Genomic DNA, 26,455 nt, shown 5'->3' on the forward strand with positions numbered 1-26,455 from the left:
TTTGCCTTGAGCTTGGTCAGTAGATATCAAGGGAACCCTGGCAAGGCTCACTGGACTGCGGTAAAGAACATTCTCAAGTATCTGCAAAGGACTAAGGAATGGGTCCTTACCCTTGGTGGCAGTGATGACTTGAGAGTGGCAGGGTATAGCGATGCTAGCTTTCAGAATGATAGGGATAACTTCCGCTCTCAGTCAGGCTGGGTCTTTATCCTAAATGGAGGAGCAATTACTTGGAAAAGTTCCAAGCAGGAGACGGTAGCTGATTCAACTTGCGAATCAGCGTATATAGCAGCAAGCAAGGCAGCAAAAGAGGCGATATGGCTAAAGAACTTCATTGGAGACCTTGGAGTTGTACCAGCTATTAAAGAGCCAATGGAAATTTTTTGTGACAGCGAAAGTGCGGTTGCTTTAGCTAAGGAACCAAGGGATCACGGGAGATCCAGACACATTGACAGAAAATACCATTTCATTAGACATCGAATAGAAGAAGGACTCCTCGTGGCAAAGAGGGTATCATCATATGAGAACCCAACAGATCCCCTCACGAAGGGACTGAGTAGGGTTAAGCATTTACAACATGTGAGGCGCATCGGGCTGAAGGATGATATTAGTTTTAATAATTAGATAGTTTTGAAACTTGTAAAATGTAATTGACATTTGATGATTAAATAAAAGTTGTTGTTTATTTATGAGTAAAGTGTTACTATCATATGATTAATCGTTTACTATTGTTTCAACTTTGCATGTTTTGACTTCCAGAATAATTATATTATTCAAACTCTCCACAGTCAGTCATACTTTGGAAGTAGGTATTGAATTAAGACTATCATGAATTGGGTTTGTAGATTGTCTAAGGTGTATTAGACATAGCAATGGTTGCTGCAACATTCATGAGTGCTCATAAGGCCTGAGTATTGGACTCAACCCACGCTCACTTGTATCACTTCATGGAATTTATCTCGAGTGATCGTGAGACGGTAATATCATATAAATCTTCAAACCTAGAGATATGAGTTGTTGACTATGAGTTGGTTATACATTGATTGTACGCAAACGCATTGGTAACTCGATGTTATAAAACGTGCTTTTGTGCATAATTCAATAAGTAGTCAGTACAAGCATATGAGTCGAAGTTTATCTGTTCCTTCTAGGATTAGAAGCGATATCTGGGCCCCTCGATGATTTTGTTTTGACCTATGTATCGGGCCCGGTCAGAACCTAACTGATGTGTTCAATTTAGTTCTATGTCAAACAGATCAGAGATCGAGAAACAAATGTTGGACAATAAGTAAGATCATGTTCCATGTATTTGTCCGGCTGATATCTTGAGAGCAGAGGATTATATAATCACTTATCTTAAATGGCGTATCATCATCATCTCAGTTCTGCGAGACCTTGAAAGAGCTACGATTGTTGATCGGTTCCTGAAGTCATACTTGCAGTTATAGTTATTAGACTTATCCAAGTGGGAGAATGTTGGATATAGTGTCTAAGTCCATAACTATATTGGGTATGTACTTGACCTGACCCGGCATGGTCCATTTGGGTTGCATGGCATTGCAATGCTTGGATAGACCAAAATGAGAGAAATGACACTTAAGGTTTATTAATATATTATAAGTTCTAATATATTAATAATATTATTTAATTAGTATTGATCAAAGAATTAATTTGAAATTAATTAAGTAATCAAAAAGAGACTAATTAAATATATAGGGTTGATTGTGTAAATCATCCATTCTTATATAGTGGGCTAATGATCTATGGTTTGTATGGATTGGGTTAAAACCCATAAGGTGCTCCATGGATAGTCCATGGAGGTTACAAACCCATGGATCATGGAATATGGAAAGCCATGACAATTAGGGTTTACATGGTGTAACCCTACTTGTGCCATAACTATATAAAGACCCCTAGACTAGCAAAATCGACACTTGTAGAAGCAAGGAAGAGGGCTAGCCGATTTTGAGGTGTTAGTGAACTTCTCTCAAGGTTATTCCAAGTATTGTGGTGTTGTGTGAGACATTTGAGACATCACACTTGAGGTGCTAGGCTCACAAGGTTTTCAAGGAATCCAAACAACACAAGGTATGTTCTACAACTAGAATTTATGTTTAAAAGTCCCCCATGCTATGCTAGATAGGTTATGAACCTTGGAAATCAAATTTGCATGTATCATAGTAAAACATAGATCGAAGGTTTATAGGGTTGTATGTACACCATAGGAGTGTTAGAATGCTCAAAACCCATCAGAGATAACGGTTCTTCACCGTTAATTTATTTAACTCCCTATAATCAATGCACATCCGGTGCGAACCGTCCTTCTTCCTGACGAAGAGAATCGGTGCTCCCCATGGAGAACTGCTAGGTCGGATGAACTGCTTGCCCAGCAGTTCCTGCAGCTGTGATGACAGCTCCTGCATCTCGGGTGGCGCCAATCGGTATGGCGCCTTGGCGATAGGAGCCGCACCTGGCACCAGGTCGATACGGAACTCGACCTGCCTCTCCGGAGGTATCCTTGGCAACTCCTCCGGGAATACATCAGTAAACTCTCTAACCACCGGGACCTATGAAACTGGAGTCTGGTCCTTGACCTGCGTATCCACCACGTACGCTAAATAACTCGCACACCCGTGCTGAATATACTGTCGAGCCCTGGCAGCTGAACAAAACCCTGATCCCACTCTGGTGCCCTCGCCATACACAATCAGTTCTTCCCCACTTGGGGTTCGAACCACCACTTGCTGGCCCTCGCAGTCGATCATGGCACCGAATCGACTAAGCCAGTCCATACCCACGATCACGCATACATCCCTCATGGGAATCGAAATCAAGTCTATCGGGAAAGATACCTCGAAGATCTCCATCTCACATCCTCGGTAGACTGAAGAATCATAACCCCCGTGTTCGTTGGCGATAGAGACTCGCAACGGACACTCTAGCTCGCCAACTGGCATACTGAACTCCCTACTAAATGCCTGTGATACAAAAGACCGACTCGCCCCCGAGTCAAATAAAACCAATGCAGGAAAGGAGTTCACTACAAACGTACCTAATCACAGATACAACATATAAGCATAATTCAAATAAACAAATGAGATAAAGAATAGAAACATACCAGCAACCACATCCGGTGATGCCTTGGCCTCTTTGGCCGTAAGCTGAAAAGCACGCCCCTGAGCCTTCGGAGGCTCCGCCCTAACTGGCATCCCATCCATAATCCTCAATGTAGCCGGCGCTGGAGCCTGCGCTGGCTTGACGGCTAATAAAGGACACTGGGCCTTCATATGGCCCACCTGCTCATAATGATAACAAAGTCTGACCCCGGAAGTCAGAGTCTGCTGCCTGCAATCCCTGGCCAGATGGCCCTGCTTTCCATAACGGTGGCACCCACTCCCTGCTCTGCACGTCCCTGAATGAGCCTTCCCACACTTTCTACAAGTGCGGCCTGGCTGTCCCCCAGTCCTGGTATCAGCGGTCTTAGACCGCTTCGGCGCCGGCTGCGACTATGCCGGTGCCTGCCACTTCTCTCTCAACTGCAACTCAATCTCCAACACACGCCGCCTCGCGGCCTCCTATAGATCCAGTAGAGTATCGCATCGTTGTGTGTCAACAAACTGCTGAATGTTAGTCTTGAGCATGCTCAGATAACGTGTCATCTGAGCATGCTCCGAGGCAAACTTCGGGCAAAACATCGCCCTCTCAATAAACATACGGGTGATCTCCGTCATCGACTCAGTACTCTGTCTCAGCTCTAAGAACTCCTGTGACAACCGCTCGTGCTCGACCCATGGAATGTAACGAGCGCGGAACATATCCTTGAACTGTCCCAAGTAACAGCAGCTCTCTAGTCATCCGAATATGACCCAGTAACCAATCTCCACCAGTCCTTTGCCCCGGTCCTCAACAAGTTCAGGGCACACCTGACCTTCTGGTTAGTAGGACACGAGCACGTGAAGAAACATCCCTACATGTCAGACAGCCACCTAATGGCTACGATAGGATCCTGAACACCATCAAAAATCAGGGGCTTCGTGTTATCGAAGTCTCGGTACTGGAAGCCCCGACTGGCTCCTCCCCCTCCTGCCGATGTTACAGCTGCGGTAGCTGCAGCGGCAGCCGTCTCAGCAAAGGCTGCATATCTTTCATCAAAGTACTCCATCATAGCGGACTTAATAGTCCCAAACAACTCCGGAATCTGACCCCGGACAATCTCGACCACCTCCTCGCGGATGATCTCCCTGACCCGATCCTCTGTCAACACTGGCCCCTCCTGGCCGATAATCTCAGGTGCCGTTGGGGCCTCCTGATCACCCTGTCCTGATCCCGATCTGGATCCAGTCGTGAAACGCCTCGTAACCACCATACTGAAATATAACAGGAAGATATCAGACAATCCGCATAAATAACTGGGAACAAACTCCCTACTAAACCCTACGGGTTATGACTTCCTTGCTACGCGTATGGGTCATGTGCTTTCAGTAGTACGGGCCCATACTACCTTCCACACCTACCCATATTTGTCTCAAGTATTACCACAACACCCTAACACTATACATGCACACGGTGGTCGCTCAACCTCACTCCTAGAGGAAGACTAACTGTCTCACAACTGACCTACCGGTCTCACACAACCCACCCATCCATGAAACTTCCACCAACCCTACATCACTAGTGTATGCTAGTCATACATAACGTTGGACCATATAGACTTTCGAATACTTGATCCTTACCTAAGCCCTTCATCAAACAAGAACAGGAAATAAGGCCAAACCAAACATTCTCAAGCTATAAGATCTTAGTTATGTACGACCGTGATGCATACACTAAGCAACTACAGTAATGATGTCAATCTCATATAAGGAAAACCCTAGGCTATCAGGCATCATGTAATCAGGCAATTCTATCATGCAATTCCTGAAGATCCCTAGCCTAGCACTAGCATGTTGTTCTAACATATCACATAATAAAATAACTGTATGGTATTTTGGGGTCAACTTACTGGCTTCGGCTAATCGTACACCCTGCATCCTCCTTTACTTATTTTGAAAACCATTTTAGAAATCATTTTTGAAAATCTTTCCATGATTTGAGACTGGATTCACACGACTGTTCCTCCAATTCACTCAAACCAAGGCTCTGATACCAACTTGTAACACCCATAAAATTCAAGCCAATTTAAAACTTTTAAAACATTTCCAAAACCAATAACCATTACAAAACTTGTTTTCAAAATGTATCATATCAGAGTATCCTAGAAACAAAGTCATAAAAAGTGAGGAGCTGTATGATCACGCCTTCGCCTTGCCGCGATCCCCTGATGTACCTGAAACAATAAACTGAAACTGTAAGCCCGAAAGCTTAGTGAGTTCCCCCCAAAATACCCATACCACAACAATACACATATAATCATAAACAACATACTATGGGTCCAGTCAACCATCGGGTTGGAATACCCCATGCCCTCAACCATCCGGTTGGAATGCCAACATACTATGAGCCCAATCATCCTCGGGATGGAATACTCACGGCCCACAACCTACAGGTTGGAATGCCCAGGTCTATTGGCCTCCACACAAAGCAGAAAAACCTCAACCGCTAAACGAACATGTGCACATATAACAGATAATCACATAACAGTCTATAGACAATACTTGATCTAACGGATCATACCACATACCATATAATATTATCCTACCCTCTAGGATACCGATCTAACATATCATACTAGCATAACATAACCAGATAACAATCCTAAGGGCCGACCTTGGTGCCTTAGACCCTTGAGTATAGTGAGGATAACTCACCTCGCAAGTAGCTCGGAAGGTAGTGTCAAACTCCTCCAGATGTAGCTCCAACTCCAACACCTATATTCACCAATGTCCTTTGATATCAATATTCAATTTACCAAAATACCCTCAGAAGTAAACTGGTCAACCCTTGGTCAAATTCAAAGTCAACTGTCACGGTCAACAGTCCATGTTGACCTTAACTCGTCGAGTACCCTTAGCTACTCGTTGAGTTCCTTGCATAACTTGCCAACTCGTCGAGTTACTCGTCTGACACGCCGAGCCTAAGGCAATCTTCATCGGACTCGCTGAGTCGTTCATACAACTCGTCGAGTCCCTTCAGTCCTTCATCTATACAAATGCTTTTTAAGCCATGCTAAGGCTCCATACTGCAGATCCAAGCTCCTATGGCATGTTTATCACGTAAAGTTGCAAACTTTACGTGCATGCAAGGTGCTAATGACTTAAATCAAGCTAAAGAAGAGGTTCTAGGCAAAAGAGCTTCACCAACATGCTAAAGACTGAGACTTTATGATGATAAGAGCCAAGATGAGCCTAGATCTGAAGTTGCAACTTCAGATCTTGGTTCATCACTCGAAATGTAACACCAAATGCCCAAAATGGTCCCAAAACTCAAATATAAAAGGGATCTAGCTAGAAGAAGCTCAAGGTGATGACTCGATACCTTCAAATGATGATAAACTGAGGGAGACTTCAAATCCCCAACTGTTCCTTGCTCAAAGCTTCTTGATCTTCAAGCCTTTCCTCACCAAGATCCACCTTTCAAGCTTAAACACACAAGTATGGAGAGAAAATGGAGATTTAGGGTTTCTGGACTCACAGGGGCTGTAAGGGAAGGCTAAGGGGGCAAAGGATCCTTTAAATAGGGTGCAAAACCCCGGGGATTAGGGTTTCACCCTCCAGCTCCAACTCGTCGAGTCATTCTTCCGACTCGGCGAGTTGGTCACTTAAATACGTGGCCCAATCCCGCTCCTACTCGACGAGTCAGGGCATCCACTCGTCGAGTAGACCTTGAAACTTGAAATTTAAAGTCATACTATCAATACCTGAGAATCGGGGCGTTACAATCGGTGCTTTGTGGACATGCATGTCTAATGCATGTCCCTTTTACTCTAGGCTATAAACATGGAAGAATTGGACCCAAACTTGCACTACAGATCCAAAATCACCAAAATACATAGATCTGGAACATACAGCCTAAAAGGGACCCTAAATATCCATAAAGTTGCCAACTTTATGGAACCTTGTCACTCAAAAACTCACAAACATGGAGAAATTGGGCAAAGGAGCCTAGATCTAGTAACTTATAAGCATAAAGGTGGAAACTTAAATCATACCCAAGGTCCAAAATATAGTTGGAAGCTGAGATCTTCTTATGCAAGGCTTCAAAACTTCATCTTGGAATAACTTCGTTCCAAAATCCACCAAAAACTCCAAAAATGGATGAGAGGGGAGATGGGAGGCTCAAAGCGGTGAAAGGGAGGCTAGGGTTTCTCTCAAAAGGCTTTAGGTGTGAAGGAAGGTGGAAAAATACCCCAAAAACATGGACCACCCTTTAAATACATAGAAAACCCTAAATTCGTGGGCTTAGGCTGCCCAGTTCTTACCTCGTGATAGTTTTCTTGTCACAACGTGAGAATATGCTTCTCACCTCGTGACAACGGGTTTTCACCCAATTCCAATCCAACTTCAAACAGTCATAACTTCTTCATTTCAACTCCATTTTCGGCGATTTTTATATCCACGAAAAGGTATTAACGAGCCCCACAAGCCTATCTAGTTACTTTTAACTTAATACATGTCGAACTAAAACCATAATCCATGTAAGAAGCCCAGAATATTACTTTTTCCATTTTACGCTTTTTCTTTAAAGCACAATCGAAGGCTTAATCACTTAACCAACATTATCAACATCCGATTGTGTCTAAAATCTATTCCCTTGAAGCCCATAACCTTTTCTTTATCTATTTATGGATCGCTATTTCAAAATGATAAACATTATGAAACTAGGTGTTACAATCTTGCTATCATGACGTGGCCAATAGGAGGCCATGACGTGGCAACTCGCTGAAGTGTTTTTGGTTGTTTGACATTGGATCGTTGACTCTGGCTTGTTGACATGGGGTTGGATTTTGGTTAAAGATTTCTGGATTTTAGTGTATAGACTAAGTTTGGACCTGGTATAATTTGATAGGTGTGTTGTAGCATCGGTTGCGTGGCTTTTGAGCGGTGGTTTAGCTGACTTTGTGAGTCAGGTGAGTCTTCTCGATATATTGTGTAGGATGCTAGTTGTCTTTGTGGCTCTGGCATTGTGTGTTGGGGGTGGGCCCGTTTATATGTTAGGTTGGGCCCGTTTGTATGTTGGGTTGGGCCTATCATGATAGGTGGGGCCGGATGGTATGTATTGTATGTGGTATTTTGGGGAACTCGTTAAGCTTTGTGTTTATGGTTTTCTGGCTTAAACATTTCCAGGTACTTTCAGTTCCAAAGAGAAGGGCCCGACTTGACTGCACCGCATCCCCTGATGGCTTTTTTTTGAATTGATTACTTTTGATATACTCTAAGGTTTGAATTTACATTTTAATTTGTTTGGTTTGGAACAATTGGTTGTATGACTCGATGGTTTAAAATGAAAAAAAAAAATTATTGGCATTTTTGGTACGTTGTGTCGTTAGTTCCAAACAATGACATTAACGCCCTACATCAATCCCATTATTCGATGAAAAAGTGCTTGGAAAAGTATCCAAATTTTCATTTCATTTTAACAAAGAAAAATACAACCATGGTTAATTAGGTACTATTGTATGGATGAGATATACCTAAGTTGGGCAATTTTTGTGAAATTATTTTCACATCCAACTACCGAAAAAAATTGTTCAAGCGGCACAAGAAGCAAAAAAGAAAGGACTTGGAACATGCCTTTAGCTGCCTAAAAAGTCATTAGGGCATCATTCGACTCCCTGCAAGGGCAATACATACCGACAAAATTAGAGATATAATGTCTGCTACCATTATTACACAATATGATACTAAAGATGAGAGTGTTGCTATATCTGTTTGGTTCATGATACCGATCTCCTTATCGAGGTAATATTAAATGAAGATATCCTATAGGAACTACGCCACGAAATCCCACCACCAACTTTGATCAAATCTTGTTAGTCAAATTTGAGCTTGCCTACATACCCTTTTTGGATAAGTTGTTGAATTTATTTTGAATATTTTGTTTTATTTTAATTATCATTTGAGGATTTTGAAACACCCTCTCTTTTGATTTAATTAGTCTAAGAGTAAATTACACGAATGGTCTCTATGGTTTACGGTAATTTGCACGTTTGGTCCCTAACTTATTATTTTAACTCGGAAGGTCCCTACTGTTTGTTTTTGTTACACGTTTGGTCCCTGTCTTACCTAAAAATACTATTTTGCCCTTGATTTTTTAATTTATTTAAATAAACACACCCCTAACCCCACCCCCTCACCTTACCTTACCTACCCCACCATTTTTTCTTATTTAAATAATAGTCTTTTTAGGTAAGACAGGGACCAAACGCGTAACAAAAACAAACAGTAGGGACCAAGTGCGTAACAAAAACAAACAGTAAGGACCGTTCGAGTTAAAAAAATAAGTTAGGGACCAAACGCACAAATTACCCCAAACCATAGGGACCATTCGTGTAATTTGCTCTTAGTCTAAATCTTTTCAAAAGTCTTTAATTATTATTATTATTATTATTATTATTAATTATTTAATTAATATTTTCAAAAGTCATTCGACACTTTTGGTCATACATCGTCAATGTAGTCATTTACCATAGATTTTTAGGCTGGACAAACTCAAGGCATTCACATCCTAGCATGAATCCATAGATGCTTTCACAAGCAAAAGTCATTTGAAGTCGATCATAGTCATGTATTCTTCAAAACATAGTCTTAAAAAATATAATTGCATACATGCACATATAAATAATGATTATATTTCACATAGCAAACAAGTTTCAAAACATTCGGTCATACTTAATTTCACAAATCATCATTTTTTATTATAGGGACATGTATTCGATAGTTAGTCACCTTAGATGCTTTCTTTAACTACTCCGCATTGCTTCATATATTCCAAAGACTCCTCAAAATTCACCTATTAATATGATCAAATGTTACACAATAACCAAAATACCCCTAATGAGGGTACACTACTCAGCTTCAGGGACGGTTCTCTTTGGGTTCCCGCGGTGGCACCGGCAACCTCTGCTTTTTCTAACGCAGTGTAAATTTTTCGATACTTTTCGATTTTTTTTCTTTTTTCTACTTACCGGCAACACTTACTATCAAATCATGCGTCCGTCCCTGCTCACCTTATACTCCTAATGGTCTTTAATTCTTTATACACCTATATTTTTTAATGGAAGCCAATGGATGCAAAGCAAGTGAGCCAATACCAAGTTAGGAAGTTTATAGAAAATCAAATAGCCAATACACATTCATGTAATGTTTGTGAAGGATATTAAATGGCAGTATAACTTTAGTTATATAGCCTAAAATTACAATTTTTCACATTTGGTCCCTACACCTACCTATATTTTTATGTACTTTTACACCTCCTAAAACTTATTTAATATCATTAAAAGTAAAACCATCATTTCAATAATTATGACTTAAGAAAATTTTGGAAAGGTCGTATGGGGTAAGAGGGTAACTAAATGTTCTGTAGTAGTCGTTAGAAGTTGGTAGGAAACAAACTTTAAAGTCTGGACATATTATTTTGGTTTTGCTGGTTTGAAGTAAAACCAATGAATTTTTTGACTGATTTACTAAAACATGCAGGGGTCTACAATAGGTGGTTCAGATATGGGAATTTTAGAGTCATTGTGGACATATCTTTTAGGCAGAGGATTCTCGAAAGCTAGTGGATGATGAATTTTGGTTCATGGATCCATAAGAATAATGGAAAGGACAATAAGTTCTTTTCAAAGGACATGGTTGCGGCGTCTTACAATTTCTTAGCAACATACTTAGAATTAAACATAAAAAGATATGCTTTTTGATATAAGAGATCCGATATAAAAGATAGTCTTAGAACATATTAATCAAATCTATTCAATAGTAGACGGGAGAGTGTTGCAGAGCCCAGAGAGCATATGATAAATTGCTCCAAATAATAATTCTAAATGCCAAAAATTGTCAACTTGTGAATTATTTGATATAAGAAAAATGTAAATTCCTTCACATTCAATCACAATATCATAATAACTTGTAAATACAGTTATAAACTAAAATGTATTAATAATTGAACATATTGAACATAAACCTTAAACCAAAACATTCATGGATAAAATTAAAAATCTAGGAAATAGATTCAAAGAGGTCGAAATTTGTAAAAGTTAAAAGCTAAAACCACAAACCAAACCAACTTTAATTCAATTAACCTTTTGAAACAATACATAACCAGTTAACCACAGAACTAACAAAACTCGTCAAATCAAATCTAACTGAATCAAATCGTATTCAATTACATTTGATTTCAAATATAATATTTAACAAGTACAAACGAAAAGAATCTTCAGATAGTACTTTTGATTTAATTTCAAGGTACAAGTAAAAACCAAAAATAAAACATTGAATTATACGAATCTTGCTTTAAAAATAAGGTACCCATGTCACAGTCACGACATAAAATAAATTATTATTATTGTTGTTGTATAGTATTGATCAACATCATTAACTTCGGACAACACAAAAAAAAATTAATACATAAATAACTGGATCCCATAGCCGAATGACCATACTCTGCTACCTTAGCCTAAAAGGGTTTTTTTTTTTTCTTTTTCATTTGTCTTTATATCATTGTAGGTTTTCCAAAATTAAAATTAAATAAAAAAAAAAGTATATCTTCTGTCCACGCATTAAAACTTGTACCTTCTATGAAGCACTCTTTTAGGATAGGTACAAGTCACATAAGCCATGGTCAAGGGTCAGAACTCAGAAAGGCCAGAGATCACCCCACAGCGATCTTCTAGCTTGATGGTGTAACGTGGGGTTGTTACTTTTTGTAATAATTACTCTTCCGAAACTACCCTCGGAACCCTCACGATTGGCGGCTCGACAAACGTCCATTTCAACCCTTTTACCCCTCTTTATAGGTGAAAAGACAATTCTACCCCAACCGCCTCCGAGGTCGGCCCGAGTCAACTCATTTTCATCTCCCGGTTCTTCCTCATTTTCAGAGCTCGCGTATGGTTCATTAATGTCGGATTCATACTTGATCATTTTTTTAGAATTATTATCATCAATAGTAATAATGTCCTCGGATTCTGAATCAAATCCATCATCTGTCCCACAATAAAATAATACATTTTTAGTCCCTGGTGTAAATAAATGGATACTGAATTGAATTATGAGAAAATGGCAAGAAAAGTACCAGAATCAATCTCGAGATCTTGATGGTTGATTTTATTAGCATGTTGTTGTTCTTTTAATGTATCGAATTTCATGCCATCAAGTGGCCATGATTGGCTGTTAAAAGAAAATAAAAATGTTTAAAGTGTGATAACAAAAATATGTGGTGAGACGTGAATATGTATGTGATAGTTACTACAGTAGACAGAAAGTTTAAGAGTAGAATTAACAATAAATATTTTTGTTTTTTAGCGTATAAAAAAACATGTGTAATAATTTACAAATTGAATATTAGGAAAATAATAAAAGCACTTGCCTGGGTCGGGGACCACGTCTGAAAACAACATAACAAAATTTTTCATCTTCAAATCCACGTAAAGGGACACCATTTGATTGCTACAAGGAAAAATGCCAAATAGCCATTATAAAAATAGTACTCGATTTAATTGCTATAAAATGCTAAAAGTGAAGCTTATCATAAATGAGAATAACGAAATTTAATTGGGACCACAAGGTTGATAGCAATTTGATAGAAATAAGAATATAATCTATCAAGTACCAACACTTGGTCTCTATTTATAGAATTCCTAAACTATACAGTTTTTATTTGATGAGATTATATTTAATTATTTATCTATGAAATCAACAGACAGTTGAGATAGGAACCTTGTATGCAAGTTGTGATGTTGTCCTCTGTAAACGTTGAACAAAATGACAATATTTTCCAGTATTGTCCAATGGACATGCTCCATCATGAGGACACTTAAATAAAAATAAATAAATAACAGTTTAATCATTTAATAAACCAAAAATAATAAAATTTTGGTGAGTTCTTTGACTTACTGGAGCTACTATATGAGCACCACATTTGTGTGTCATCAGATCTTTAGATTCTTGATTAGATGCCTTTGATAATTTGCGGGTTTTCTGAAAAGTTAATGAAGGGTTTAGTCTATGAGTTTATATAACTTATGTAAAAGACTAAATTACCCTTTTCTCCATCCAAAGAATGTGGGATCGCACTTGAGATATGATATTTGATCCATGTGGTGTTCCGGGTTCCATTAAAACCTGCTCTGCATTAAAAATATTTGCATAAGTGTGTATCAATTGCAGATAACTTTTTTACTATACTATGTAGCATGTTATATAAACAAGTAAAGAATGTTACAAAAGTAGTCAGATTGTTAGAAGTTATTAAAGTGGATAAAATTTACCAGAACATCTTCTGTAAGGCCCCACAGCTGGCGTACAATGGTAATTCTATCCTTTAATGATGGTATTTCCCCAAGTACATAAGACTACATGAAATATAACAAAAGAAAAAAAAAACATTTAACATAAGGTTCAAACATATTTTATAAAAATAAGATATATAGAAAGTAGCAGGTGCTTACAGCAATGACAAGGTCGTGTTTTCTTTCAGATTTGCTTATGTTTTGACTTAGTGATTGTATACTACCATAGCTTTGTATGAGTGGCAAATTCTTCAAATCTGGAGTGCATAAGAAAAGATTTTTATTTTTAAAGGAAATGAGAGTTTTAAGTTATTGATAATTTAATGTGAAGAGAATGAAGAATATTAGAAGATGTACCTTTTATAAGGCTTAAACCTGCTCGTTGCATAGACTGTGATGGCTCAACTATATTAACTCTTTCAAGAGAGTTTGGCCATACTTCACGCAATGCCCTGAATAATTTTTTAAAAACATTAAGTTATGCAATAAAATGAAAATTAAAAAAAAAAAAAACAAAGAAACGTAGAACTTTTACTAATGTTATGTTCCAAAAGGAATCATTTGCCAAAATGTTCATAAGGATGAGTTCCCTAATTGAAACAAAACTAGTTCTCCAGAAATAATAACAAAATTAACTATTTAATTTATAACAGCTGTATTAGATATAAATGGATTAAAAATGTTGTGAAAAATATGTGAAGAACAAAATTAGTGTAGCAAAATCCTCACCAGAAAGCAGAACCAGTACCAGCACCAAAATCCAATACTCTAGTTGGTGAAAAACCAGGTAGCCTTCTTTTAACCTAGAATAAGAAAGTTAAGATTTTAATTTTATGATGATTTTAAACCTTAATTATCACATGAAGAAAGTAAGGTGTGTAACTAATCACACAAAAGAAAAAAAGAGCAACAGATAAGTGGCCAGTGTTTCCAATTGTGTGGCTTCTTTTAGAAGCAAACAAAATGTTTATATGAAACTGTTGCAACGTGTCTAACTTTCTATACTTTTATGTATGTTTTATGAAAACAAAAAATATATATAAGAACAAAGAGAGCAAAAGATATAAAACAAAAAACAAAAAAGGAATTTGAAATAGAAAAAGCAACATTGTGGAGTCTTTAAATTTTAAGATGGATAAAAAAGTATGAACAAAATGAAGATGAATACCTCAGTGAGGACTCTATGGCAAGCTGAGAAAACAGCAGGCATCCGAGAAGCAACATAAGCAATTGTTTGGTCATCTCTGTATTTAAGACCAATATCACCATAGCTGCTCTTAATTTTCCATCTCTTTGAACACCCAACATACTTAAGAGGATCTTCAATTAGCTCCCTAGCAGTTGATGCAGCTAACTGCAAATTAACATCCTTGATAGAATTGAAGGATTCTGACAACCTCAGCACCTTCCTCTTCATGTGTTGATCTTCTTGATCTGCAATTTCCACCCCAAAATGACATTTCTTTAGTAAACAACTCTATGCATTCAGTGATATGATTTATGTAAGAGTCAATGAATTGGCATCAAATTTCAAGAGTCTTATGTGACCATAGTTTGATAAGATTTATAGTATAGTCCTAGGCACCTTCACTTTCCTTATTGCATTTGCATACGTACTTCTACACAATTTAAGCTGTAGTATATCAGTTCCTAAAATCAATAGTTTAGCTCTAGCTAGGATTTAATCCAAATTCATACTTTGGCTCTGTGAAAATGATCTGCATATACTTTTGAAACTGTTGAGATGGAAACCAGCTCCTAAACAATCACATGTTCGTGTTTGCCATATTATTGTTCGTATTAATAAAAACCGGTTAGGAATCAGCTCATTCGATGCTACAATCGACTTCTTTTCGATATCTAGATGTCATCTTATACCCTTTCAATTTTTAAAATTCGTTAATTATACCTATCAATCCAGAAAATGTTGAAATTCAATGTATTGATATAATCCTTCCATTATCCCTAAATTAGGTTACATTTTCAAGCAATTTCTCTTCTTCTTTCTCTTCTTCGTTAAGCTTTTATGTGTTTGGGTGAGAGAGATGAGGAAAATGACCTCGAATATACTTTTTGATGGCTCGTCGTAGGCGGAGGGGGACGACATAGCATCCTGTGGATTGCTTGCTTGCGGCTTTGAGGGTCTCGGCGGTGAATCTCTGGACGGTTTCCTTTACCGCGGCCGCCATTTTGCCGGCAGAAGCTCAGGATAGCGAACTCCAAAATCTGAGAAATCCAGTTCCCTCTGAGGGTTTTGTGATATGTTAGGGTTTAAGACGATATTTCATCAACTAGGAGTGTATCACGTATTCTGATTTGGTCGTTACAATCTAATCTCATCTAGCCAAATTTGTAAGTCATTATTAAAGTGAAAATTTAAGCCGTGTTCGTCAAAACTAGCGGGTAGTTTGTAACAGAAAGCGGGTAGCTTGTAGCATTTTGTTAAACGCTACATGAAGTAGCATTTGGATCTGAAACGTTTTGATTAAACTAAACGCTAGAAGCTTATAGTGTCAAACGATGATTTTTGTTTTAAACGGAGCGTTTTGTCAAACGTTAGAAGCTAGAAGCTCTCAAACGCTCCAAAACGCTCCATGCCGAACACGCCCTTAGTAATCTAATTCTAAGGCATGAGGGTGTGGTGCTCCACTCCTCATGAATCCGCAGGGTCAATTTTATATTTTTTTGGTCTAATATGTATAAAATGAAAGTACAGGGGGCTATTTGTAACAAAAAAATCGGGGGGTCACATCCCCCGCCCTAATAAAGTTCCGCCCATGCTCCCTTCGAAGGCCGCACTGCACCCTCTACCGCACCCAGAGGCGGTGTTTGTGCTTATGTGGCAAGGGGAGTGCGGTCCAGGCCGCACCCACTCCGTAAAATCGTATTTCAAAGTAGTTATATTCATTTCGGAGTTAAGATGTTTTGTAGGTATCGGGTCTGAAATCTAACAATCGTACGTTTCGGACTATGTTTTATAAAATACGATATTTCGGAATATTTATGTTCATTCCGAAGTTGGTGGTGGTTGGTAAGACTCGGGACCGGAATCTAACAGTCGTACGTTCCGGACTATAAAAAGTGTATTCCAGAACGTACGGGCATTCTGGAGTTCCGTTTCGAGTGTTAGTTTCTTGTGGAGGGCAATGTTAGCGTATCGAGGGGTTTATGCAGTATATTATTCCAGACTACACATGTTTTGGTGTAGATATAAGCAATGACATCCACTTCGTTAGGTTAATCGTGTTAGTTGCTTCCAAGTTCATGTTATACACTAATCAAATAAGTCTATCTTTTCATTGTCCTATATCAAATATAGTTATGCAAATTATTGACGATAGTGATGTCAGATATTTTCTTAGTATCGTTAGTGGTATGTCTCCTAACATAGTATAATTGTTTGTTGTTAATAATGTTATAGAAAGTGGTATTCAACGATTTTCTGAGGAAAATCGTTATGGTGGCAATGGGTCTTCCGGTGCTGGAAGTAAACAAATTTGTAATTTATTACATGACAATCAACCACGTTTATTCTTACAATGACCGTATAGATAGGGGTGATTTAAGGTATAAAGGTAAGGTTGTTGATGATGATTCTCTAACAATTGATGTTGATGAATCTGCAAATGATGAGGCAAAACTAATGTTGTTGGTTGATGATGGTAATATAGTTCCACATAGAGAGTCAGTTGAACATTTAAGAGTTTCACTGAATTTGATAGAGATGATACTTAAGGTGAAGACGGGGAAACTGGGCCCCTAAAACCCCAAAAACCACATGAGGAAAAGTTTCCTTATTATTTGTTTCGATTTTGAAAAAAAAAAAAAAAACACAAACCACTAATTGGGGTATATATGTGTAACATATGTTTCCTTGGATGAACCGAATTAGGGTTTTAGAGGATCAAAATATTGGATTTTTGTGGAAAAAGGGGTCCTCACTACGTGAGGCATGGAGGCTCACGACAAGAGGAGGGTTGCATGAAGATTCTATTCGGGACTGAGCTCACGACGTGAGCAATAAGAGCTCACGACATGAGCAATAAGAGCTCACGACGTGAGGATCGTTGCAGCCCAAGCCTACGAAGTTTTAGGGTTTCCCACATATTTAAGCCCCTTTATCTCGGTTTTAGGGTTCACTTCTCAAACTCCACCTTCCCCTAACTCAGAAAACCCGAAACATGATCCATCTTGGTGATTTTGGATCCATTTAGTGTTTTGGTGGCTAGAAGAAGAAGAATAAGAGGTTCTAGAGTGTTGGTTCAGCAAGGAGGCTTCATCATCATCATATTGTGCACATTTTGGACCATTGTAAGTGTTCAAGATTCAATCTTTATGAGCTCAAATTGCTAGATCTAAGTTCTAAGCTCCTTTTTGCATGTTTATGTTGGATTGCATGCTTGAGATCCATAAAGTTGGCAACTTTATGGATCAATGAGTCATTCCCTATGATTTAATCTTATGGATCTGGAGTGTGGTTGTAATTTATGAATCTTGTTTGAGTTTGGGGCCATTTCTTGTCACTTTGACCTAAGATGGGTTTAGGACATGCTTGGGGCATGCATCTCCACCAAGTAATTGTGTTTTGTTGGCCTTTGAAGTCATTGTTAGCTTCTAAAAGAAGTAGAAGTGAAGGTTTAATGGATTAATGACTTAAAAGTTGGGTTTTTAGCCTCAGACTGTTCTCACGACATGAGAAGCGTTGTTGGTCCCAACGCATCCACCCATGTTTCCGCGTTACGATGATTTTGGGATTGTACTATGATAACTGTTTTCTTATAAAGTACTTTTGAATATTTAGAAAAATGATGATGTATGTTGACTTAAAATATAATTAATGTTTTGGTTGACTTAAAAATGAAATTTTTTACCTCATAATTTTTGATCGTTACATTTGAACCTTTACCATTGCCCGAGTTAGCTCAACAAAAACGTAAAGGTGCCACAGTCTACAACTATACTTCCTATGTGAAAAAATACCAATTATCCAAAAGCAAAGAAGAACTTAAGCTTAAATTAGGATTCAAATATGTTACTGAAGGCTTCCAATGTAACCACCACCACCTATATCTTTGTTTTTCCCTTCGTCACATCATCTTTCTATACTATTTTACTAACACCCATCACCAATTTTGCCTTGATATAGAACAAATTCTTTGAGGAAACCCGTCTCCTGTTTAGAATAATTTTCGGTTTTCACGGGTTTACAACAAGAAACACTCTTCTTTGACATCATGGGCTCATAAAGGACACTGTAAGCTAGGGATTTTCCCTTATTTGTGCATATGGGTTCATAAAGAAAACATGGATTCCCCAATTGACTAGCTTAGAAATCAAGAAATAAAAGGGAATTTGGAAACCCCACAGTTTTGGCATTAGAGTTGCTGACTGCTCAACTGCCTTTTTGAGAGCGAAAAGTGAGTTTATTTTGCAAACTTGCGAGGTAGGTTTAAAGACGAAACTGAAAACTGAAACTTTTGAGACAATTGGTTGGGTGGTTCGGGTGGGATGTTTATGAGGTGCAAGAAGAAGAGGGGTGAGGTGGTGTTGGATGAGTTCCACGATGATGATTCCAACCAAAATAGAAAATGATCTGGTTATGTAATATTCCTCAAAAAAGATGTTCATGAGTTCCAAAAACGAGAAATCGGACCTGATACAAAGGATAGGGAAGAGGTTTTTATTTTATTTTTTGCTAAAAGTATACATGTTGCATGGTCTACCGCTCGTTTGAGGTTAAAGGAACTAAAAATGCAGGTCATAACCCACCTTCTACCCCATAAAAAAAATTATGAACTAATTAGACCAATTCTAAAAACATTATAGAAATACAATGTCATTTCTCGTAAGTTAAAAAGTATTTGACTTAAAATTTTTTTCTTTTGAAGCTATTGTAGTTAAAAACTAAAAGAAGTTTCAAAAAATCAAGTTTTAAATATATATATATATATATATATATATATATATATATATATATTTAAATATCATTTTTAAAGCTAATGAAAAAGTTATTTTGAGAAATCTTTTTGAACTTGTCAAACATTTGTATTTATTGATTGATTTAAAACTAATAAATCAATAAGTTGTTTTTAGAAAATCTCAAACACTTACTTAAATTTTATCTTTATATATTGCAACTGTTACAAATATTTTTGGATATCAATGGGTTGTTTGAGATTATTTTTTAAGCTCAAAGGTTTTTTTTTGTAAAGTTTTTTTTTACTATAGTTTTTGAAAAGACAAAAGCTAAAAGTTGTTTTTAAAAAGTATTTTGGTTTTATTTTTTGACTTTTGACTTTTGAGTATAATTTAGCTTTTGAAAGGCTAAAAGTTACAAAAAAAATCATATTTTTCTGACTTTTGAAAACTTTTTTTTTTTACAAAAAATTATTTTATAAAGAACTTTTATATTTTTCAAAACATCAGTTGCCAATCTTTGACATTTTGGAAAAATTAAAAACCAAAAAATCACCAAAGGGCTTCTAGCCTAGCGGTATTAGGTGGTGCCCTCCCTCCTTGATGTTGAGGGTTCAAGTCCTGTCATGGACATAAATGGATTTAAGTGTTACTTTAGGAGTAATTATATATTATATTTGCCGGTTAAAAAAAAACCAAAAAATCATTCCAAAATAATCCCAAACACCCTCTTAATACCCGTCTTAAGCTTTGAAAAGATATGTATTTGTATTCGGGTTATTTCCATAAAAGACCCTATATTTTGACTTTTTTTCTTTTTAGACCTAAAACTTTTTTATTTTTCGAAAAAGACCCAACTTTTACTGTTACTTGTTGTTTTAGACCTAACATGTCACCAAAAGGGAAATTAAGTATTTTTATTTCATAAAAGACCCTACATTTAGTACTTTTTCCAATTAAGACCTAAAATGTTTTTTATTTCAAGACTAGTTGTATAAAAACGTGATTATATCCTTTTAGTTTAAACATAGACATCGATTTAAACAATGTAATTATTATGCCTACATTTATTTATGATTGGACAATTCTTTGTCCACGTATATTTATACAAAAAAAGTAGTTGTAAAAGATATTTTTTCACTACACCAAGTTCATGTAGCTTAATTTCTTCAAGGCATAAAAACATACTTATATTCTTTTAGTTTAAATAATAGACAACGATTTAAATTTTGCATCTTTTGGCGTCGTATTGATTTACGCATGAAACATTTTTTTTAAACCATTACACATACAATGAAGTTGTATAGTATATTTTTTTTTCACGAGTGTAATATAAATAATAACAAAATGTTTTGTCTACATTTGGGAAAATTTACAGTTTCTAGCTCCAAAACCTTTTTTTTATATTATTGGTTTAATTAGTTTTTCGATTTCAGTTACATAAAACAATTACCAAAAGCTAGGAGTTGAATACATAGACATGTGAAGTCAAATTTCCTAACAACACAAAAGAGATTTTATATAATTTTAAGATCATAAACTCAATAACCAATTGAGTACCAAACACCTTCAAGCTTTTTTAAATTAAAATGAAATCCTAAATTTTATTTTGGTAATAAATATGATTATACTTGAGAATCAATAACCGCGATATACAAACACCATGTGTTTGGATATTTAAGTGTGCGATATCATTTTTGTTATTTGGATTTTTAACTTATGTTCAAATGGTTTCATTCCCATAATATAGTTTTATGTATTTATATGTGATGTTAAATTTTTTAAGAATGTCTTAAACTTGAATCTGATATATCTAAACAAAACTATTACGAATATTTAGGATTAATATTTTATATATGTATTTGATATAATTATAACATATTATTCAATAATGGGCCAATGCTACCAAATATTCTATGACTTTGGTTTATGAGTATGATAGTGAGTGCATTTATTAACTGTTCTAAAAAAATTAATTAAAAAATTCGACAAAAAAAAATAATATAGAAAAGTAAGAGAGGAAAATATGTCCAAACTCACGAAATAGGTATAATAGACAAACTAAAAAAAATTATTTTGTATACAGTTTGTTAAATTACATGGTATGTTTTTTTTCTACAAATAAAAAAAATTGTTATTATACTAAAAGATTCTTCATAGCCATGTGTTATCAATGTTACCAAAAAATATCAAATTAACATCAAACTTTTTATTAGCGGTAATAATAACATTTTTTTATAAACAGTATATCAAGTTTAATGATATAATATATATCCAAGATAAAGTTTAATTATATCTTTTAGACAAAAATAAAATTTTGCAATTCTTCTAGGTTATATTCGTTCAAAAGATAATAGATTAGATAACATTTTTTTAGTTTATACATGTATACTTTCTTTTTCGGTGTAGTCAAGAAGTACCTTATATATTTGGTCTTGAAGATTATAACCAATTTTAAAGTTGAGTTTATTTTGAAAAAAAAAACATTTTAGGTCTAAAATGGAAAAAACTATAAAATATAGGGTCTTTTATGAAACAAAAATACCTAATTTACTTGTTGGTGACCTGGTCTGAAATAACAGGTAACAGGTAAAAGCTAGGTCTTTTTCGAAAAAGAAAAAAATTCTAGGTCTAAAAAAAAATCAAAATATAAAGCCTTTTATGAAAATAACCATTTTTTTTTATGAAAATAACCATTTTTTTTTTATGGAAATAACCATTTGTAGTATACAGTGGTAAAAATCGTAACCCACAACATTTTTGGAAAAGAAAAAGAAAAAGAAAAAGGAGCGGGCGGTGTACGCAATGGAACAGATGTCAAAAGAATAAACCAAAGACCATAAACGAGTCAGTGAGAACCGGAGAAGGAGTGAGCTGACCTGACGATTGCCATCGTAATCCGGCGAACGTGCGCCGCCGGCCGTCCTGCCTGGCTGTCTCGTACGGCCCGATTGTTTGCTGGTTGCTGTACTGCACCAGTCCCCTGCAAAGCGCCCGATACGTGAAGAAGATGAGGTTGTTGAAGGTAGCTACTTGCAATTTGAATCAATGGGCAATGGAATTCGATTGCAATTTGAAGAACATTAAGGAATCAATAATTTGGGCTAAAGAAGCTGGTGCTGTTATTAGGCTTGGTCCGGAGCTCGAAATCACTGGCTATGGTTGTGAAGACCATTTCTTAGAACTCGACACCATCTCTCACGCGTAAGATTTTCCTTTACTTTCAATTAAATTCCATTACTCGTATTCGCTTTCAAGTCAATTGCATCATCTTCTAGTCGAATTGAACCGTTGATGCCTGTGAATAGTGAATACTAGGTTGTGCCTAATTTAATAATCACATTATTTATAATCCCTTTCAGGTGGGAGTGCTTAAAAGACCTGCTTCTTGGTGATTGGACAGATGGCATATTATGTAGTTTTGGGATGCCTGTTATCAAAGGTTCTGAGCGTTACAATTGTCAAGTGTTATGTATGAACAGAAAGATAATCATGATACGAGCAAAGATGTGGCTTGCAAATGATGGAAACTATAGGGAACTTCGGTGGTTTACTGCATGGAAACAAAAAGACAAGCTTGAAGAATTTCAACTTCCAAGTGACATTTCTGAGGCTTTGCTGCAAAGAACAGTCCCTTTTGGCTATGGCTTCATGCAGTTTTTAGACACGTAAGTTAAAACCTTTCTGTTTCATGGCTTCGAATCAGGGTAGTGGAGTAGTGTAGCTGTATAGGTACTACGGTTTTGTTGTTGTTATGCCATTGTTTCTGATAATCAAACTTTTTCTTGTCTTAATCAGAGCTGTTGCAGCTGAAATTTGTGAAGAGCTTTTTGCTCCAATTCCTCCTCATGCTGAACTTGCACTAAATGGTGTTGAAGTGTTTATGAATGCTAGTGGAAGTCATCACCAACTAAGAAAGCTTGACATTCGTATCCGAGCTTTTATAGGTGCTACACACACTCGTGGTGGAGTTTACATGTATAGTAATCATCAAGGTTGTGATGGAGGTCGTCTTTATTATGGTATGTTTTCAATGATCATACCCCTCTCTCTCTCTCTCTCTCTCTCACACACACACACACACACAGAGACACACTCAAGCGTGAAAGATTCATTATATTGCAGATGGTTGTGCATGTGTTGTTGTTAATGGAGATGTAGTTGAACAAGGTTCACAATTCTCCTTGAAGGATGTAGAGGTGGTGGTTGCTCAAATAGATCTAGATGCGGTATGTTCTATATTTAATGAGTCTGCATATTTGCTTCATGTCATTGTTCACTAATCTCTTAATGAGTCTACATATTTGCTTCATGGCAGGTTGCTAGTCTTAGAGGATCTATAAGTAGTTTTCAAGAACAGGCAAGTTGTAAACGATTTGTTTCCTTTGTAGATGTGCCATACAAGCTTTGTCAGCCTTTTAACCTCCAAATGTCTCTTTCAAGTCCATTGAAGGTAAGTGTGCTTAGGTTCTAAAGATTCCTTTCCTTGCAGTTAGGCTCCATTGCTTTTGATTTCTCGTCTATGTAAAAGACGTGAATACCCTTCATCATTGAATCAGCCACCTCCATTATGTTGCAGATTAGTTACCACTCTCCTGAAGAAGAGATAGCTTTTGGACCTGGTTGTTGGCTTTGGGATTACCTAAGAAGAAGTGGGGCTTCTGGTTTTCTTCTTCCACTCTCTGGTGGAGCCGATAGCTCTTCAGTCGCTGGTATTGTTGGATGTATGTGCCAACTTGTAGTAAAAGGTCATTTTTACCCCCATACTTCCAAATTACTTCCCTTCCTTCTTAAATTCTTGCACAAACAACAATAATCTTAATTGGATCTAAAAAGGTCTCTCAGTAGTCCCAATTTGTCACACAGGACAAGACATGACAGAACAAGTTATACTGCGCATGACTTAACCGAGACTAGGACTTTGACTTTCGCACAAAAGACATAAATGCCCTCCTCATGTCCCTTAACAAAAAAAAAAAAGACTTTTGTGGTCAAATTTAATCTATATCTTAATATAGAGATTGCAAATGGTGATGAACAAGTCAAGGCTGATGCTATAAGAATCGGACATTACACCAATGGACAATTCCCTACAGACAGCAAAGAATTTGCAAAACGTGTATTTTACACTGTTTTTATGGGATCTGAAAACAGGCAAGTCCTTTCTTTCTAATATTACATACTGAATCTTTTTTTTATGGACTTAATGAGAACATGACTTAATCTGGTAAGCTATATATGCATGTTACCTTTTGACTTGATAAAGAAAGCCAGAGAAATCAGGCTTTCCTGAATAAGTCGTAATTTTTACCAATTTACCCTTACCATCTTGTGTAATAAGCTTACAGTTCTGATGCCACACGTTCACGAGCCAAGGTGCTTTCTGAAGAAATTGGATCATGGCATCTTGATGTTTCTATAGACAGTGTGGTATCTGCATTCCTATCTTTATTTCAAACACTTACAGGGAAGCGTCCTCGCTACAAGGTAAAATAAATAAATAAAATAAACAAGTGTGTTTTATACTTTTATATGAAAATCATTTTCTTTTTTCTTACAGGTAGATGGGGGATCAAACATTGAAAACTTAGGGCTCCAAAACATACAAGCTCGAATCAGAATGGTTTTGGCCTTTATGATGGCTTCCTTGTTGCCATGGGTTCATAGCAAACCAGGGTTTTATCTTGTGTTGGGTAGCTCAAATGTGGATGAAGGGTTACGTGGTTACCTAACTAAGGTATTATAATAATATATTAATAATAATATTTCATTATTTATTTATTATTATTATTATTTTTTGTGTAGTATGATTGCAGTTCTGCGGATATAAATCCAATCGGAAGCATAAGCAAGCAGGACCTGCGAATATTTCTTCGGTGGGCCGCCACACATCTTGGTTTCTCGTCTTTAGCAGAAATCGAGGCTGCCCCACCAACCGCTGAGCTGGAGCCTATACGCTCCAATTACAGCCAGGTATTTAAATTTAACAACACTTTTTACTTTTAAACCCTTAAAAAAAAAATTAACTTTTCTAACTCATGTTCTCTTTTTCAGCTCGATGAAGTTGACATGGGAATGACATATGAGGAACTTTCCGTATATGGAAGGTTAAGGAAGATTTTCAGATGCGGGCCCGTGTCCATGTTCAAGGTTTGTCTTACATCTCCATCATGACAAAACATGTTGTACTGTTTTTTGCATGCATTGGACTCAGACTGATACTAATACTGATACAGAATCTATGTTTTGGTTGGGGTTCAAAACTAAGTCCATCGGAAGTAGCCGAGAAAGTAAAGCACTTTTTCAAATACTATTCCATCAACCGACACAAGATGACTGTATTAACACCCTCCTATCATGCCGAGGTATTGTTTTTTTTTTTTTTTTTGTTATAAAATTTTGTACACATTAATTAATGATAATGATAGTAATAATAATAATACCGATTTTGCCCTTGTGTGTACGCGTACAGAGCTATTCACCAGAAGATAACAGATTTGACCTCCGACAGTTTCTCTATAACTCAAGATGGCCATATCAGTTTCGAAAAATAGATGAACTTGTGAAGGAACTTAGTGTTGATAAAGATGCATCATCATCATCTACTTCAGATGGTGTAGGAATTGTGGCAGCTGGTTCAGCTGATCCAAAGGCTGGCCTTTAAAATTTCATAGTGATTAATCAAAGTTAACTTTATACTTTTTTTTTAAAAAAAAATTGTGAGTTTTATTGATTTTGTTAATGAATTACCCGAAAGGATTAGTTCACTGGTCTATGGTGAAAGTACCTAGGTTCATAATCGTATACTTCTTGATACAATACAGGAGAATTTTAATTTTAATAAATTAATGAAATAGTTGTGTTTCAAGTTTTTTAATGGATGTACTCGGATAATAACATTCGTAATATAATCTCAAGCATTTCTCCTTATGTTGGGAGGCACTGAAAGGTTGATTGTGTTTCAAGGTTATGAGTAGGCTGAAACCATTCACGAAATCCATAAGCATGTGAAAGGGTTTACATAAGAATGAGGTAAGGGTTTGACAAGTGGGGTACAATGGGGTTTACATAAGAATGAGGTAAGGGTTTGACAAG

The 26,455-nt window shown here is 36.7% G+C and overlaps 2 protein-coding genes across 2 annotated transcripts; one reads left to right on the top strand and one right to left on the bottom strand.

Moving 5' to 3' along the window:
• Positions 1-11,476: 11,476 nt before the first annotated feature.
• On the bottom strand, positions 11,477-15,761 carry LOC145118792 (copper ion binding / methyltransferase). Its single transcript, XM_079054460.1, has 12 exons — positions 15,504-15,761; positions 14,613-14,878; positions 14,174-14,247; positions 13,802-13,896; positions 13,604-13,701; positions 13,424-13,507; positions 13,197-13,277; positions 13,050-13,133; positions 12,873-12,968; positions 12,523-12,602; positions 12,229-12,323; positions 11,477-12,139 (listed from the first exon to the last, which is right to left on the bottom strand). The coding sequence occupies exons 1-12, from the start codon at positions 15,631-15,633 to the stop codon at positions 11,790-11,792; spliced, it is 1,533 nt and encodes a 510-aa protein (XP_078910586.1). The 5' UTR covers positions 15,634-15,761; the 3' UTR covers positions 11,477-11,789.
• Positions 15,762-22,157: 6,396 nt separating this feature from the next.
• LOC145120016 (carbon-nitrogen hydrolase family protein) lies at positions 22,158-26,237 on the top strand. Its single transcript, XM_079055803.1, has 13 exons — positions 22,158-22,564; positions 22,723-23,028; positions 23,159-23,382; positions 23,486-23,589; positions 23,679-23,813; positions 23,940-24,108; positions 24,379-24,514; positions 24,709-24,847; positions 24,921-25,097; positions 25,166-25,333; positions 25,415-25,510; positions 25,597-25,725; positions 25,833-26,237. The coding sequence occupies exons 1-13, from the start codon at positions 22,371-22,373 to the stop codon at positions 26,022-26,024; spliced, it is 2,169 nt and encodes a 722-aa protein (XP_078911929.1). The 5' UTR covers positions 22,158-22,370; the 3' UTR covers positions 26,025-26,237.
• The last annotated feature ends 218 nt before the right edge of the window (positions 26,238-26,455 follow it).

Source organism: Lactuca virosa, chromosome 6 (assembly GCF_052849685.1).
Source record: "Lactuca virosa cultivar CGN04683 chromosome 6, Lactuca_virosa_CGN04683_v6, whole genome shotgun sequence".
Lineage (NCBI taxonomy): Eukaryota > Viridiplantae > Streptophyta > Magnoliopsida > Asterales > Asteraceae > Lactuca > Lactuca virosa.

Excerpts from the sequence above, each read along its gene's own strand:
- LOC145118792 (XM_079054460.1), bottom strand. The coding sequence starts at position 15,633 with ATGGCGGCCGCGGTAAAGGAAACCGTCCAGAGATTCACCGCCGAGACC. Across the intron at positions 13,897-14,173 it reads GGTACTGGTTCTGCTTTCTG|GGCATTGCGTGAAGTATGGC; the intron begins GTGAGGATTTTG and ends AAAATTATTCAG. Across the intron at positions 13,702-13,801 it reads AGGTTTAAGCCTTATAAAAG|ATTTGAAGAATTTGCCACTC; the intron begins GTACATCTTCTA and ends TATGCACTCCAG.
- LOC145120016 (XM_079055803.1), top strand. The coding sequence starts at position 22,371 with ATGAGGTTGTTGAAGGTAGCTACTTGCAATTTGAATCAATGGGCAATG. Across the intron at positions 24,109-24,378 it reads GTGCCAACTTGTAGTAAAAG|AGATTGCAAATGGTGATGAA; the intron begins GTCATTTTTACC and ends ATCTTAATATAG. Across the intron at positions 24,848-24,920 it reads GGAAGCGTCCTCGCTACAAG|GTAGATGGGGGATCAAACAT; the intron begins GTAAAATAAATA and ends TTTTTCTTACAG.